The sequence below is a fragment of the Nomascus leucogenys genome, chromosome 13 (assembly GCF_006542625.1).
Source record: "Nomascus leucogenys isolate Asia chromosome 13, Asia_NLE_v1, whole genome shotgun sequence".
In the NCBI taxonomy this organism is placed as follows: domain Eukaryota; kingdom Metazoa; phylum Chordata; class Mammalia; order Primates; family Hylobatidae; genus Nomascus; species Nomascus leucogenys.
In genome coordinates this window covers 99,325,929-99,341,861 of record NC_044393.1, presented here as the reverse complement: position 1 = coordinate 99,341,861, position 15,933 = coordinate 99,325,929, and the positions used below count along the sequence as shown (strand labels likewise).

The window sequence follows — 15,933 nt, the reverse complement described above, 5'->3', positions numbered from 1 at the left end:
CTGCCCTAAGCTTCCGAAGCTTGCCCTTCGGGAGCCTGCAGCCACCCACCCACAGTCCCTTCCGCGCGCTGCTTCCAGGACATCCTCTGAGATAAATGTCCCCGATTCTGCACCCACCAGCCCCCTGCCTCAGCCCTAGAACACTGGTACAATGGGACAGAACTCTTAAAACAAGGCTGTTCTGCCCTGTGGCCCTGGGAGTCAGGGAGCCACAGAGATTCTGTGAATTCCACCACCAGCAAACAAGGGGCAGCGTGGAGGAGTGGGCACGATGTCTGAGGGGTGAGTGAGGGGCTGGAGTGGGGGTTCCAGGGCAGAGCAAACGGCAGAGCACCTCCGTGGTCCTGAGAGGCTGGGGCAGAGTGGCAGTTTGGGCACCGGGCCACCCCAGCTGCTGCTGCTGCCCTGGCAGCTTTCACTGTGGAAACTTCCCTCCGACGGTTAATTCCAGAACCAGGGCTCTGCTCTGGGGAAGGAACCCTCCTCCACATTCATCCCTCACCCCTACTTGCTACCCACCAGCCCAGATCACTGCAGCATCCGTGGGCTGCCCCACACCTGGAGGGCCCCACTGCCCCTGACTCCCAAAGACCCCTTCCTTACCAGAGCCCCAAGCCTGGGCTGGCTTTCCCCCAAACCCCCAAAGGTCATGCCCATTCTCTCTGCTAATCCTACAGCGGAGCCCAATCCCACACTCTCCCTAAGACCAGGTCAGTGTCCACTCATTGCCCTGTGGGCTCCTTACCTCATTGAAGTCCATTTCGGAGCCATGAGTGACATCACACCTTCTGGTACCCGGAGCCCACACTCCTCAAAAGGCCAGGCTGCTCCGTCTCCCCACTCCTCCGTGGCTCAGAGCACGCGCCGCCCGCCACCCTCTCTCCAGAGCTTACCAGCGCCTCTGGGAGTCTTCCCATGTGACCCTGCAGAAGCTGCTGGACCAAGAGCAGCCTCTGCTCGAACCTGTGCCCGACCAGGAGCGGCAGTCCTTCCAGTACAGGCTAGCGTCGCTCTACCTGCACTACCTGGGACTGCTGCGCCGCTTCGACACCGTCTATGACCAGATGGTGCAGCCGCAGAAGCGGCGGCTGCTGCGACGCCTGCTGGACGGCGTGGCGGGCCGCGTGCTGGAGCTCAAGGACGAGCTGGTGCGCGCCGACCTGTGTGAGACCCACTGCCTGGACCGCGTGCTGCAGGATCTCAAGCTCACCCCAGTAAGTGTGTGCAGCCGCGAAGCCACGCCCCAAGCCAGCTAGCAGGAGGGGAGAGGTGGGGTGGGACCGGCCTTGACCACCTGGGACACAGAGCCATGCCCTGGCCAGCTTGGGGTCGGGTGGGGTAGGGATGGGGCCAACCACCCCCTGCCTACCCGCCACCCCACAGATATCCCTGGTGTTGGGACACCTGCTAGGAAAGGAAGGAGGGCAGAGAAGATCAGAGGATGGGGTTTGGCCTTGTAGGAAGGGCTTCAGGAACCTTGGCGGTGGGGGGTGCGCATGGAGGTACTTAGGGGTTGGATGGAGTCAGGGTGAGGTCCCCTGCATGACTGGGAAGACCCACGAACCACAGGGAATTGGTGAGGAGAGTCCTTTAGAGTCTCCTCAAAGTGTGGTCCCCGGACCAGCAGCATTGACATCACGAATGAGAAACTCTGCACCCCTAACCCACTAAATCTGCACCTGCATTTTTATCAAGACCCTCCAGTGATCTGTGTGCACGGACAAGTTCTAGAAGGCTGTTCTAGAGCACAGAGCTTCTGCGGGGTCTCCAGTCCGGCTCAGGGTTCAGTAACTGCTTCATATCCAAGACTATCTCAAAGTTTCCCCAACCAGCTGCAGCAGTGCACTTGGTCGGGGGCGGGGGTGCAGGGAAGATTCCCCAGGCCCTGTCATTCTGATGTAGTAGTCTGAGGAGGACCTAGGAATCTGCGTTTAAGAGCTTCCCAGTTGATTCTGATGCACAACCAGGTTTGAGACCACTGCCACCTACCACGATGCTCCAGAATTCAACTCCAGCCAGAGGATGGGGGGCAGAAGAAGAGAGGAATGACTCTTGGGGGCATCTGCCCCATTACCCTTTAAGTTTAGTCAGGAGTCTAAAATGGAGGAAAAATAGTGCTGGGGGTGTGTAAGCCCCCGAAAATGGTAATGGATTGGCCAGATGGCTCAGACTTTTGATTCCTGACCCTCCTCCCCTAACATTGCTTCAAAGGCCGACCTGGAGGTTCCAATCCCCAAATACTTCCTGCTGGAGCAGTCCGCCACTGTGCGGGAGCGAGGGCTGATACTGGCTGAGATCCTGTCCAGACTGGAGCCAGTGTCCTCCTCCCAGAAGGTAAACGGGGGTGACACCCTCCCAGACTCTTCCATATCCCGTCTCCTGAAAGCCTCCAGAATGCAGAAAGGCCCCTCCCTGCTCTCTACCAGAGTGCCCTTTAGGTAATCCCTGGCATCCTTCAAGGCTGTTCTTGTGCTCATGGTAACCCTCCAACGCCAAGACAAGACTTGGCCTCCCAGATACTGTGGGAGGAAGCTGCCCTGGTGCATCCTTTGATGGCTGCTCTCCCAGCGGCCCACCCTGGATGCAAGGTCTCCCTCATGTGCCCCTGCTCTTTTGCCCCTGCTCTGGCCAGTGCTTTACAGGAATGCACCGGACTGAGGCCATAATTCTAGTGCAAAAGGCAGAGCGGGCCAGGCAAGGCCGGCTTCGAGCCACCTTCATGCGAGAGATTCGAAGAGATGAGGAGCAAGATCGGAGGATTCGGGAGGACGGACGGCACAAGTTCAGTCAGGGCCAAGCAGCTGTCACCATACAGAAGGTAAACCTAGGTGCCCAGGAGGAGGGCCAAAGGGCCAGGGTAGAGTCACCTCATTCAGGAAGCCTGCTGCTCAGCAATTGATCACAGGAGTGCAGGTGCTTGGATTCTGTAGCCCCGCAACTAGTTTTTTTTTTTTTTTTTGAGATGGAGTCTCGCTCTGTTGCCCAGGCTGGAATGCAGTGGCATGATTTCAGCTCACTGCAACCTCTGTCTCCTGGGTTCAAGTGATTCTCATGCTTCAGTCTCCTGAGTAGCCAGGACTACAATCCTTTGACAATAAGCCCAGCTAATTTTTGTATTTTTAGTACAGATGGGTTTCACCATGTTAGCCAGGCTGCTCTCGAACTCCTGACTTCAAGTGATCTACCCACCTCAGCCTCCCAAAGTGCTGGGATTACAGGCGTGAGCCACCATGCCCAGCCCCCACAACTAGATTCTAAACCAGTCAGTACTTTAATCAGTCAGCAAGCATGTATCTTACTTGTTTATTATTTAATCTACATCTCTATTTTCAAAAGCATTTGCAGTAGGATACCTTAAAATTCCCAGAAACAGAAGGATCATTAAAATTAGAGAAGAAAGATCTATAATAGAGTAGCAGAACAGAATAGATGACCACTCCAGAAACTCTTAAGACTGTTGAAAATGAGCCCCTAAAATGTATCCTGCTGAGGCTGGAGTATTGCTTGAGCCCTGAGCAATGTGGCAAGACCCCATCTCTTAAGAAAGGGTCCTGAGCCTCCTGGAAACTGAGACAGAGGGAAAGTTGATCATGATGAATTAATTTGATAACTGATGTGATCTGAGCATCCCCAAACTCTGTGCCTTCTGGATCACCTTTTAACATGGAAATAACATAATTTCCATAATTTTATCCCGTGTCTCACCTCACTGCAGAAAGCCCTTCTCTGCCCTAAGGTTCCCCGAGCATTGTTACCATCCTGGTTGTCACACCTCTCCTTTGCTCTGGACAGCCACTCTGCACCTCTCTGGGTCAGCCTCTGCTGTCTGCCTTGGTGTGCAAACATGGCTTCTCCCACCATTCCTTAAAATGCTGCTAACACAGGCTGACTCCTGGTAGTAGCGGTTAACAGCTTGACCAGAGACTGGAGGAGCCCCGGGAAAATTCCAGTGCAGGAATAGACTACTTTCTGTTCATGCAGGTGTCACTGCCCCTAAGGCCACCGGCCCTCCTCTGTCGTATAAGCCTCTTGCCACCTTTTCTTTCCAGGAACTGTTGACCTGGGGTGGGCCCTCTTTCTCTCTCAAATCAGTCTCTCCCGCCTTCCTCTCTCTCTCAAGTCCCAATACCTCAAAAACCTCTGCCTCCTAGCCCACTAGAGAAAAGTTAGAACTTCCCACCAAAAGACAAAAGCAGGCAACCAACTAACAATAGTGATTCTATGAAGATGTATCATCTGCAAATGGGATAGATTCGTGCATTACTAATCAGTACACTGAACATGCCGGTCTGAGGCAGGATGACTGTGTCAATGTCTGGCTTAGAAGGAGGTTCTCGACAGCAGGGCTCACTAAAGCAAAGAACCAAGAAGGAGGATGGACCCCAAAGACGGAGTCCCACTTCCCCTGTAGACCAAAGCAGATCATTTTGTACCTGTTGCCAGACATCAAGAGTACAGAAATATTGCATGCTGGTCTTAGAGTCATCCAGAGCACTGAGGAAAGGAAAGAATATATGAAGGACCCAGTCATGGCGGGCCTGGTCTGTGGTGGCCACAGGAGTGGGAGGACGAAGCCCTGCCCCTGGAAGTGCCAGGAGGCAGATGGAAGGCACTGGCTGGCCCGGGCCCAGGCTCTGCCTTCCTCTGCCCAGCGTCCCCACCCTCTGGCCCCACTAGCACTCAGTGATCCTGGAGTCTGAAAGTAGCTGGGCTTGGGAGAAAGAGGACGGGTCCGGCTCTGCACAGATGGGGTCTTGGGCCTGGGAGAGGTCACGTCCAGTCTCTGGCCTCAGTTCCCTTGGGTCAAAAAATCAGGATTAGCTGAGGAGCTCCACAGTCCCTACAGCACCAATGTCTATGTGCCTGGGTGGAATCAAGTATTTGTTCCAACTGCTCTGGGGATTCTGAGGAGTGGGTGTAGGGTGCTTGGGCTCTGATCTGTCCCTCAAAAGAGATAGCAGATTAGGGTGGCGATGGGAAGGAAGAAATCCCTGGGGGGCCCTGGGGCCAGTTGGCTTGAGTGCCCACCTGAAACCACCCTGTTCCAGGCTGTTCCTGCTCAGTGTGCACTTGAGCAGGCTTGCCCAGGGCTCCTCCCCACCCCACCGGAAATCTCTAGTGTGACCCTTTGGACCCTCTCTGAGAGACAGGCTGCTGCAGGGTGGAGAGTGTGTGTCCTGTGTGTCCCTCACATCCCTCCGCCAGGTGTGGAAAGGCTACCTGCAGAGGAAACGCACTCAGCAGGACCGGCGAATGGAGATGGAGTTCATTGGCATGGTGAGCTCAACCTGCTCCCCATGGTGGGGCCTGGAACACAGGGCTGGCCAGGGCAGGGCCCCCACCCAGAGCACAGTCTTCTTCCAGCCCCACATTGCCCACGGTGCTCTCCACTCAGGCCAGGTGGAGAGCCTGGGAGAGAACGAGGCAGAAGGACAGAAAAGCCCCCCGGCCATATCCCTTCACACCCTTCTTCTTGTAGAGATCCGGCCCCTCGCAGCAGTTCACCTGTGGGGCCACGAGGGGCATCGTGTAGAGCATCCTGGACCCCACGTTCCCACCCCCAGCTGGAAGGGGCTGTAGGGGTGCACCCCCAGAGGGAGGAGGCCACAAAGCCAGCAGGAGCACCCTGCCCCCCACAAGCCCCTGGTAGCCACGGGGAGACACCAGGGGCTGTGTTGGGTGGGGACACACTCCCCAAACCAGGGCTTTCCAGGCCATGTGCCTGTGTGCACACACGTGTGCCTGGCCAAAGTGAGTAGGCCTGGCTCCTTGAAGCTATCTATCCCTTTCTCTGTCTTCTCATCCAGCTGGTCTCCACTGACTTAGGAAAGGCAGGCTGAGACTGGAGGGGTGGTGGGAGCATGCTCCCTAGGGGAAGGGCTTTGCCCCAGGCAGATCCTGTGGAGGCCTGGCTGCCAGAAGGAGCTGGGGAGGGGGCTGGGCTGGGACTGGAGGGATTGGAGGGAAGGGAGCCTTCCCAGGTCTGGTGACATCTTGGCAGGCTGGGAGGCTACCACTGGAGGCTTGGGGCCTTGGGAGGAAGGAGGGGCCAGGGGCTGCTGTGTGGGAGTGGAGGTCAGAGACTTGTTGGGAGGCCAGAGGGCTGGACCCCCAGGAGATGAGAGCAGGCTGAAAGAGGCAGGGGTTGGCTTCAGCAGAGAGGGGTCCGTGCACGGCAGTGGGTGAGGAATGAGCCTGGCCGCCCGGGCCTATCAACAGTGTGAGCTCAGCGTTTTCAGTAATTGTCTCTGCGCAGAGTGATATTTAAAATACATTTGGGAGCCAATGAGGCGGGAAAGTGGCTGCGAGAGCGGCTGCCAACTCGGCCGCGGGGCGGGGGTGCAGGCGGGGGCTGGGGCCGGAGGCTCCAGGGGAGGGTGTGCTGGGGAAATCGGGCAGGGGACAGCCTGGATGCATCTAGCAAACTCATTATTAGAGTAATTTATGCAGACGAATTCGGCTCCAAACACAGTTTCTCCCGATGCCGGCATGCCTGTTGTTCCATGTGGGTGTGTGTGCGAGGCCTTGCGTGAGCGTGGTGTTGGGGAAGGAGGGGGTACAGGCGTGTGTGCCCGAGGCTGGGGGCTGCATCCAGACTGGATGCTGGTTCCTCCCACTCCTGAACCCCTCAGCCTCTCTTCCACTCCCCCAGCTCCCCTCCCCCAACCAGGTAGAGCACCTGAGCATCATCTCCCAGGCCTCCCTCGTGGAGGATGTCCGGAGGCTCCGCCAGTTGGAGAAGGAGGAGGAGTTCCGGGCGGCAATGGTGAAGGCCCATGATTCTCTGGTAGAGACAGAGGGGCCTGACATGAAGGAGAAGATGAAGGAGCAAATCCGACAGTGGTTTATCGAGTGCCAGTCAGTGTCCTCAGCTGACCCTACCCTCCATCCTTCATTCCCTTCGCTCAGGGTCCCTCAGGGCTGCTCCTGCTCCATCCCCTGCGTGGGTTCTGCCTTCTAGCCCAGATTGGCCCTTTTCTCCTCTACCCCCACGTCTCCAGCACACTGCTGACCCTCTTGGTTTCAACAACCTTGGGCCCCCAGTGTACAGGACCATCTCCACACCTGACTTCTCATTTCCGCAAGGGAGAGAAAGTGCCAGAATAGGGTGGGGAAAGCACCCATGGATGCCCCCTGAGTGATCTGTCCTCCTGTTTGTAACAATCCATTCCTCCCACCTCTCCCTCCGTCACCCTCGTCCTTTATTTTTCTCTGGTGTTCTCCATCCATCCACCCACCTTTTTATCCACCTCTCCATCTACCTATCCATCCATCTGTCATCCATCCATCCACTCACCCTTCTACCCAACTCTCTAGCCTTCCATCTGTCCATCTGCCCATCCACCCACCCACCCTTCTACCTACCTCTCCATCTATCTACCCATGCATCTGCCCATCTGCCCACCTCTCTATCTATCCTTCCGTCTGTCCATCTGCCCATCCACCCACCCACCCTTCTACCTACCTCTCCATCTATCTACCCATGCATCTGCCCATCTGCCCACCCGCCCTTCTACCCACCTCTCCATCTGTCTATCCATCTGTCCATCCACCTACCCACCTACCCACCTCTCTATCTCCCCATCCATCCATCCACGCATCTACCCACCCTTCTACCCACCTCTCTGTCTATCCTTCCATCTGTCCATCCACTCACCCACCCTTCTACCCACCTCTCCATCTATCCACCCATGCATTTGCCCATCTACCTGCCCACCCTTCTACCCACCTCTCCATCTATCTATCTATCCATCTGTCCATCTGCCAACCCTTTTACCCACCTCTCTGTCTACCTATCCATCCATCCATCTTTCCAATCATCTATTCATCTTTCTGTCCAATCATCTTATGTTCACTTAGTGACCTTACTGGCCGGTTCCCTGATTATCCAGATGCATCTTCAGGTGGATCCTACTCAATCTTTGCAGACAAAACTCCAGAACAGGTACCCTGTTGGAGGTGGGGTGGACAGTTTTTTATGGCAGGTGGAGCCTGAGGCTACAGAGAATAGCAAGTGGGATGGGGTAGGGGGTCAGCCTCAATGGAGGCAGAGGTGGCTGGGGGAAATGCAGGCAGCCAGAAAGGCGGCATGGGGAAGAGGAGCAAGGAGCAGCTGCGGCTGGAGCAGGCATTGTGGCTGGGAAAGGAAGGATGTCTGGGTAGACTGCAGTGGCTCCAGATCCCATGGCCCAGGAGAGAACAGTGACTCTGACCAGAACGCTCCTTCTTGGGCACCCTTTCTCCCTGGACCCCAAAGGAGTCTCTGCATGCTCAGCTGTCCCGACCCCATCAGTTACTCTAGGCCTAGGGAATCCTTGGTTCACCCCAGTCTCAGGCCCTGGGCCTGGGAGATCTCCAGCTCTCTTCTGTAAAATCCAGGGCTCTCTTCTGTAAAATTCCCTTAATCTTCTCTGAAATGTCTTGTGTCATTGGTCACAGGTAAGAATGGAACTGGAAATGCAGGTCCAAGAGAACAAAAAAAAGGAACAAGAGAAGAGCAAGGAAAAAGGAAAGGATGAAAAAGAGAAGAAGAAGAAGAAAGGAAAGGAAGAAAAGGCCAAGAAGGGGGTAAGATACCTCCCGGATGCATGGTGTGAGGGACAGGGAGGAGCAAGGTGTGGGGGAACTCGTGGTAGGAAGATGGGTTCAGGTAAGATTAGAGCCAGAATCTGTGCTAGGTAGAGGTGATGAAGTCAAGGTCAAAGAATGTTTCTATTCTAGGAAGTGGATGCGGTGCTGCAAGTGTTGCCATCCAAATGTATCCCTATGATCAGTGCCGGGCATGAGGAATACTTAAGTAAGAGGGGAGACGGCTGGGGAAGAGTGTCTGTGCCTTGTGGGACCTGGGGCCCTGGGTCCTGGAGAAAGTGGGTGTCTGCCACATGGACCATGAAGTGGCAGTGTGAGTGTGTAGGCAAAGGGGACAACACCAAATGAGAAGAGGGAGGTATGGTGTGATTCTTTGAGTGGGGGTGTTACAGGTTTGGGTCTGAATCCTGTGGCCACAGGCCTTGGGGTCAAGCCTATCTGCTGTCTGGGTAGAAAAAATGCCAGGCTGGTGGGTGGGGACAGGGCAACCAGCCAGGGCCTGGCTCCTGACCTGTGTGCACACATGTGTCTGTGTGCACGTATGTGTGCATGTGCTTGTGCACACGTGAATGCCTGTGTGTATACACCCGGGACTCTGACCTTCATGCATCCATCCATTCTCCGCGGTCAGATACATGGAAGAACCGGTGTGAGAGCATACACCCCAGTCAGAATTATGACTCCGAGACCCTCCAGGAGGAGAAGAGGAAGGAGGTGGAGCTGGAGATCCGGATACAGGTGTGAGCACAGGGTCAGGGCTTCCCTGCAGGCCACTACCCTGTACCCTCCCCCATGACCCACACTTCCAGCCAGATTCAGGCTCCTCCCCACCCATTTCTCTGCCTCTCTCTTGTCCTGAACACCCAACCCCAGTCCCCAGCTCATCCTCTGTAGACTTTGCTGCCTGCGTGCATGGTCCTAGCTCCATCTGCTGCCCACGTCAGTTCCCACCTTCCTCTGCCTCCCCCTGGTCCTGCTTTCTCCCAGGGCTGATGCAGCAGGGGTGTGGAGAGTATGGGAGGGGCTCGGAGCCAGGGTGTCCACACCACACTACCATCCTCAGGAACCATCTGACGACGTGTCCCACCCACGCCGTGGGCTTCAGGAGTATTCAATCATGTGATCTTTCACACAACCCATGAGGAAAGTACCGTGGTTTTCCTGATGGTACACACGGGAAGCTGAGGCTAAGCGGTTATGGAATCGTTTAGGTCACAGAGACCTCAGAGGGGGATCTTGGATTTGAATTCCATCTGGGGGCTTCTCTGCACATTGAAGGCTGTTAAGAGCAGGGCTCCTGAGAGAGCAGAAAGAGGATTAGGACTGGGTGTGAACAGGTGCCAGGAGGGAGGGAGGAACGCAGAGGAATGTGCGGGAAGGCATCAGGGCTGTCCCTACTGCCTTCATCAGGCTCACTGGGCTCTTCTGCAAGGCTCCTCCCCTCCTTCCCATCCCTGCCTGCCTGCTCCTCTCCCACCTGTCCTCCCAGCCCCAGGCCACCCCGCCATACCTCGGCTGTCTCACCTAGGTGGATGAGCTGATGCGTCAAGAGCTGAGGAACCTCCGTCTGGCTGTGGACAAGGAGGAAGAAAGACCCTTGAGGGCTCCAAAGGCAAGATGAAGGGCTGGGGCTGGGCAGGGGAGGGCATACAGGGGAGGCAAGGAACAGGGCACAATGACCTATGTGCTTGTTTCCAACCAGAAAACACCTGGGAAGAAAACTGGGAAAAAGAAGGAAAAAGATCTGACCCCAAACAGGTAGCAGACCCTGTCATGCCCACTTTGCATGGTGGTGGTGGTGGAGTAAGTCCCAGTCCAGGACAGACCTGACTGCAGGTCCTGGCTCTGCTGCTGTGAGACCTTGGGAAAGTCGCCTTCCCTCTCTGACTCCCTGGCCTTGTTCACCAAGTACCTGCCCTGCCCTGCCAAACTCACATGATAGCCCTGGGGATCAAGCAAAGGCACAAGAAAGGGTTCTGTACATGAAATGCAGAGCGAGATCTCAATGGAGTTTATAATCAGGTCATTGCTCTCCACTTCCAGATCCTTCCTCCAACCTTTTCCTTAACCAGCTCTGTCTCTTCCAAAGTCATTTCCCCCTGGACTTCCCACTCTGAGACATTAAGGGACTCATCAGTGGTCCCTTCCTGCTGACTTGTCTGGTAAAGAGAGCTCACAAGTGCCTTGACGTCAGCTGCTTGAATTTAATGGCTGTCTCTCCCAGGAGCACTCAGCCTTAAATGTAGTTTCTAAGAAGAGGGCAATGCTTAACTCAAATGACTGGATTTCTAACGGTGGACCTTTGGTCAGGGGGCAGACTGATGAGTGTCACAGAGGCCCCTGTCCCTCTCACACCCCTCTTACAGAGCACTCACTGGGGGAGGCTTGCCTCCTGGGACAGTGATTTGGTACCATACCTGATTCTGCCTGTTTGCAGGCACTGCAGATATTTTTGACCACAGAATATTGTGCAAGAGAACCACTGATCCCCTGTCTTCATGACAACAGCCCCCCATCTCTGACTCCATTTCCCTGTGTTCTCACTTGCTAATGTCCCTCGTGGTGGTGGGGGTCTTCCTGTGCTATCCTCTGCCAGGTCTGTGGAGTCTCTGTACGAAGAGCTTGTTATTTCTGGCCTTCTAAGGAAGAGTGAGTCAGTAGCATTGAAAGACTACATAGGTGAGGCCCCTCCCAGAATGCCTGTTCCCAGTCTGTGGCCAGGTGCCAAGGCTCCCCTACCCCCGTCCACCAGCCCCGCCTTCTCTGTGGCTGACTACCTGATTGCCACTTGGAGAGGGTGCCTGTCACTCAGTGACTGCCTATCGCCACAGGTGACTTCCTCTATCTTGGATCCACTCTGAGTTTGGCAAAGAAGTTGCCCATGCCATCCCTGTTTGACATACGACAGAATGTGGCTTTGTATGCGGTCCTTCGGCTTGGTGAGAGGCTCTGGGGGCGTGAGGAGCCAGCTCTGGGCAGGCAGCCCTCGGGGTGAGGGCTGGGGTCAGGGTAGGGTGGCTGAAGTGGACATGTCCAGCCTGGGCCTCCAAGCCCCAGGTCCTCCTGCCCTGCCCAGGCCCTGCTGGAGGTCACACCCAGAGTGAGCCACCCCAGAAATCAGGTGGGCCCTTGACCTGCTGAAGAGCCCACACTGCCAGCCCCTTACTCAATCCCAAGGGACAACCCAGGGTCTGTTCTGCTCCCAGAAGACCACCAGCCCTATACCCCCTGAGCTGATGAGCTTTCTGAGTGGTTTATCCCGGGCCTTCCTTTTTTTTTTTTTTTTTTTTTTTGAGATAGACTCTCAGTCTGTCGCCACTCAGTCTGGAGTGCAGTGGCACAATCTCAGCTCACGGCAAACTCCACCTCCCGTGTCCCATGCCTTTCAATTCCACCACTCATAATCCAGGAGAGGAAGCAGATGGAATGGAAAACAGAAAGGGCATTAGTGGGGGTAGCGGGCTCCCTCCCAGCCCCATGCACAGCTCCTATACTGGAGACTCCTAAGCCATTCAAAATTTCCTGCTGCCACTCCCGGCTCCCAGGCCTAGTGGACTAGGGGACTGCAGGTGTTGGGGAAGGTAGTACGCCCTGTGATCTGCACCTCCTCCCCCAGCCCCAGGCCCTTGGCCTGACCTTACGCAGTCATCTCCAGCCCTGATTCCTGCTGCTGACCTGTCGCCTGGCTCTGGCCCATTTCCTTGCTCTCAGGCTCCCCGGATATCCACACCATGGCCCCGCTCATCCGCTCCATCCTCCTGGTGGGCCCCTCTGGCATGGGGAAGAAGATGCTGGTCAAGGCAGTGTGCACAGAAACTGGCGCCAACCTGTTCGACCTGTCGCCGGCCAACCTGCTGGGCAAATATCCTGGCAGGAATGGGGCACAGATGATGGTGCATATAGTCTTTAAGGTCTGGAGCCCCCAGCTTTTGGCATTTGTGGTTCTCAGACCTGTGGCAACAAAGGAGGGTGGGCTTTGAGGTCACATCACCCATCAGCCTACTGGGTATGATTTCAGGTGCTGAACTGGGGAGGTCTCCCTACCAACCCGGGCTAGGAGCTTGGGTTCCCCCTGCAGCCCCTGTGGTGGGGGAATGAAGGGAAAAGGGAGGAGACAGAGCAGTTTCTTTTCATGGTAGGATGAGACTGAACATGCAGCCCCCCCATGGGGGGCAGTGACTCAGTTTACCCTGAGGTGTGAGGTATGTGCAGCAGCAGGCTGGGAGGTGGGACTGCCAGATGTGGAGAGTGGAGACTGGGCTCCAAGTTCAGCCCCTGCTCAAGCCCGGCCCTCATCCTGCCTTCTGACCAGCAGGGACATGACCCTTCTCCAGAGACATCTAACATCTGATTTCTACATTCTGACCCATCCAGGTAGCCCGACTCCTACAGCCCTCTGTGATTTGGATTGGAAATGCTGAGAAGAATTTCTATAAGAAGATCCCCAAAGAAGACAAGGAGGTGAGGGGGCGTGGACGTGAAGGCCGTGGGGGCAGGTGGCGTGAGCTGGGGGGCTGGGCTGGAAGGCCTGGGCTTGTTCAAGTCGCCCCAACCCCACCCACCGGGGCCTTGCACATGCCCCTCTACTCCTCACACCTAGTTTCCTTGTCTCAAAGCAGGATGGGCAGCCTCCTCATCCCGCTAGGGCTGAGGTGAGGCTGAGGGTGGGGTGGGCTCTGAGAACTTGGGAGCCCCATACGCTGGGCCACTGTGCCCCAGCCCCACCACTCCTCCCTCTTCCCCTGGAGCAGATGGACCCAAAGCGGATAAAGAAGGACCTCACCAAGGCTTTGCAGCTGCTGACTCCTGGAGACCGTGTGATGCTGATTGGGACAACCTCCCAGCCGCAGCTGGCTGAGATGCGGGGTCTGTGCCGGGTCTACGAGCGGATCCTCTTCATGCCCCGGCCTGACTACGCGTCCCGCTATGGTGAGGCCTGGGGATGTGGAGATGGCTGCCCCTACCAAAGCCTGCCCACCTCCCGCCCCATACCCCACTGCTGCTGCGAGCCCTCACCCCCACAGCCAGGTCCTCTGGAAGGGCTGCTGGACAAGCAGCCCAGTGGCCTGGGTCCTGGCTTCGGCTCTGTGCACGCAAGCAGGTGGTTTATGTCCTCCAATGCTCTAATTCCTCGGCTTGAGTTGGGAGGATGACCCTTGCCTAGCTTGAGATCCAGTACCTTCCCTGGGGAGGGGGAGCTGATGGATGTGGAGCTGCTTCCCGGAGCACAAAGCTCCTTCCAGATCCAGGCGGGGGCTGCTCAGGCCTCATTGCCCCTCCCTGGTGCCCACTGCCCCTCCAGGCCCCATGTCTTCCACATGCCTGCAGTGCTCTGGAAGCGTATGATAGAGGCCCGGGGCATCCAGCCGACCCAGCACCTGGACATCAGTGCCCTAGCCAAAGTCTCTGATGGCTACACACCGGGTCACATTCTCCAAGCCATCCAATCGGTGCTGAGTGAGCGGCGGTTCCTGCAACTGTCCAAGCGGCCCCTGGTGGCCTCCGAGTTCCTGGGACAACTGGTGAAGCTGGATCCAGTGTACAGGGAGGAGGAGGAGTCCCTGAAGGTGAGGTGGCAGGGCCAGGGGCTGTGGGTAAGCAGCGCCCTTGGGGAGTCAGCCCCCTGAAGTACACCTCAGACCCCTCCCTCTGCTCCCACAAATTACCAGAAGACAATTGGTGGAAATGTGTGTTGAGCTCAGCTGGGAAGGGAGCAGGAAATCACCGGGAAATGCCAAGGCTTCGGGGCCATCCCATCGGGTTTCCCTGAGGGTGGGAGCTTGCAAGAACCGGTGAGGTATCAGGAGCCCTTTGTGGGTTCTGGTAGCAGCTGCCACCCACCTTTCCCAACCCCGAGTCAGTGCCCCCGCCAAGGATGGCCTTGGGAGCGCAGGAGAGAGGGCTGCAGGTATGGAGGGAAGAGGGCTTGCCCCCCAAGAATGGCTGACATGCTACCTGAAGCATTTGGTGGGGAGCAAGGGAAACCCCAGCACTAATAGGACCCCCGAACCCAGGAGGAGAGGAGAAAAGGCTGCTGAGGAAACAGCCTGTAAAAAGGGGAAGGGTGAGGTCAGGATGGGTCTGAGGGCCTTACCACTCCTGTGCCCACCAACCCAGGACTGGTACTTCAAGACCCCACTGGGTAAGAAGAGCATGAAACACAGGATGGACCAGTTGGAGGCCGAGGAGGCCAAGCTGGCCAAGGAAAAGAAGAAAAGGAAGTGATGGCTAAGGCTTGTGGGCATCTGAGATTAGTGGCGTGGGACAGGGCAGTGGCCCAAGGGTAAAGGGATGGGGCAGAGGCATAAATGCGCAGATGACTTGGGGACAAACTCTTCTTGTCCATCCCTGTCTGTGTCTTCCCACCCTTCCCTCTGTGCCCCTACCTGTGCCTGGCGCTGTCTAGCCCCCACCTCTCTCCTGGGCCCTGGCCCTGGCCCTTGCCATTGCCAGCTCACTGCCACCTCCCTGCTCTGCCTCCCAGATCCCTGTCCTCAGCCCCCACTTCCAGGTCTTCATCTCCTTGTCATTGTCCTATCCTGGTTCCCTGAATCTCTTCCTCCTTGAGGTATTTAAGGGAGAAAAAATAGGAAGAGGAGAGAGGGAAAGAGAAGAGAGGGAAGAAGGAAGGTCTGCAGTCAGATAGAAAAAGCACAGGTCTGGAAGTTAACTGTCCCCGGTTCTAAACCCACTTGGCACTAACTCCCTGTGTGACCTGGAGAGTGCTTTCCTGTCTCTGGGCCTCAGTTTTCTTACTTATAAAGCAAAGAGAGATTGGACCATGAATTTCTAAGGTCCCTTTTACTCTAGGGTTTGACTATTCTAGCAAAAGTATCTGGGAAGTCAGGGCAGGGAGGGTGCTTGGGCAGCGGCGGGGGCAGGATGGGAAGCAGGGCTCAGCAAGGGTGTGGGGAAGCGGTGGGGCTTTGTGACCAGGACAAGGGCTGTTAGTAGACCCAATGCTGCCGTGGACATGGGAGAGCATCATTAGCTTGACCCAATTTCTCTGAGTGGCCTTCATCTCTTTCCTCTAAAGACCCCTCCTCTGGAACCCTGCCTGCCCCAGCTCTGCACTGCATCCTCCGACCACAGCCTAACCCTCGGGGCTCAGTGGGATACAGCCTCCTGCCCCTGGGGTGGGAGTCCATCTGTGGGCTTCCCCTTGCTGTGGAGGGAACAGCTCAGGGGAGAATGGGGTCAGAGAACTTAGGGAGCAGGGGCAACCATACCACCAAGGGCTGGGGAGCCCCAGAGTGTTCTCTTGGAAGAGGCAGACCCATGGACCATGTACACAGTGTGTGGATGAAGGCCAAGGTGTGTCCACAGGTAGTAAGAGACAACAGG

At 56.4% G+C, this 15,933-nt stretch overlaps 1 protein-coding gene across 1 annotated transcript; it reads left to right on the top strand.

Annotated features, from left to right (window-relative positions):
* Nucleotides 1-235: 235 nt before the first annotated feature.
* Nucleotides 236-14,921, top strand: IQCA1L (IQ motif containing with AAA domain 1 like). The gene is made up of 19 exons (XM_030826486.1): nt 236-282; nt 887-1,214; nt 2,212-2,334; nt 2,633-2,818; nt 5,206-5,277; nt 6,653-6,858; nt 7,861-7,945; nt 8,440-8,568; nt 8,722-8,797; nt 9,221-9,327; nt 10,118-10,201; nt 10,292-10,347; nt 11,186-11,268; nt 11,421-11,528; nt 12,301-12,500; nt 12,964-13,050; nt 13,341-13,518; nt 13,918-14,156; nt 14,707-14,921. The coding sequence occupies exons 1-19, from the start codon at nt 272-274 to the stop codon at nt 14,812-14,814; spliced, it is 2,466 nt and encodes an 821-aa protein (XP_030682346.1). The 5' UTR covers nt 236-271; the 3' UTR covers nt 14,815-14,921.
* The last annotated feature ends 1,012 nt before the right edge of the window (nt 14,922-15,933 follow it).

Coding starts and splice junctions, on each gene's coding strand:
- IQCA1L (XM_030826486.1), top strand. Junction 10,202..10,291: donor GACCCTTGAGGGCTCCAAAG/GCAAGATGAAGG, acceptor GTTTCCAACCAG/AAAACACCTGGGAAGAAAAC. Junction 13,519..13,917: donor TGACTACGCGTCCCGCTATG/GTGAGGCCTGGG, acceptor ACATGCCTGCAG/TGCTCTGGAAGCGTATGATA.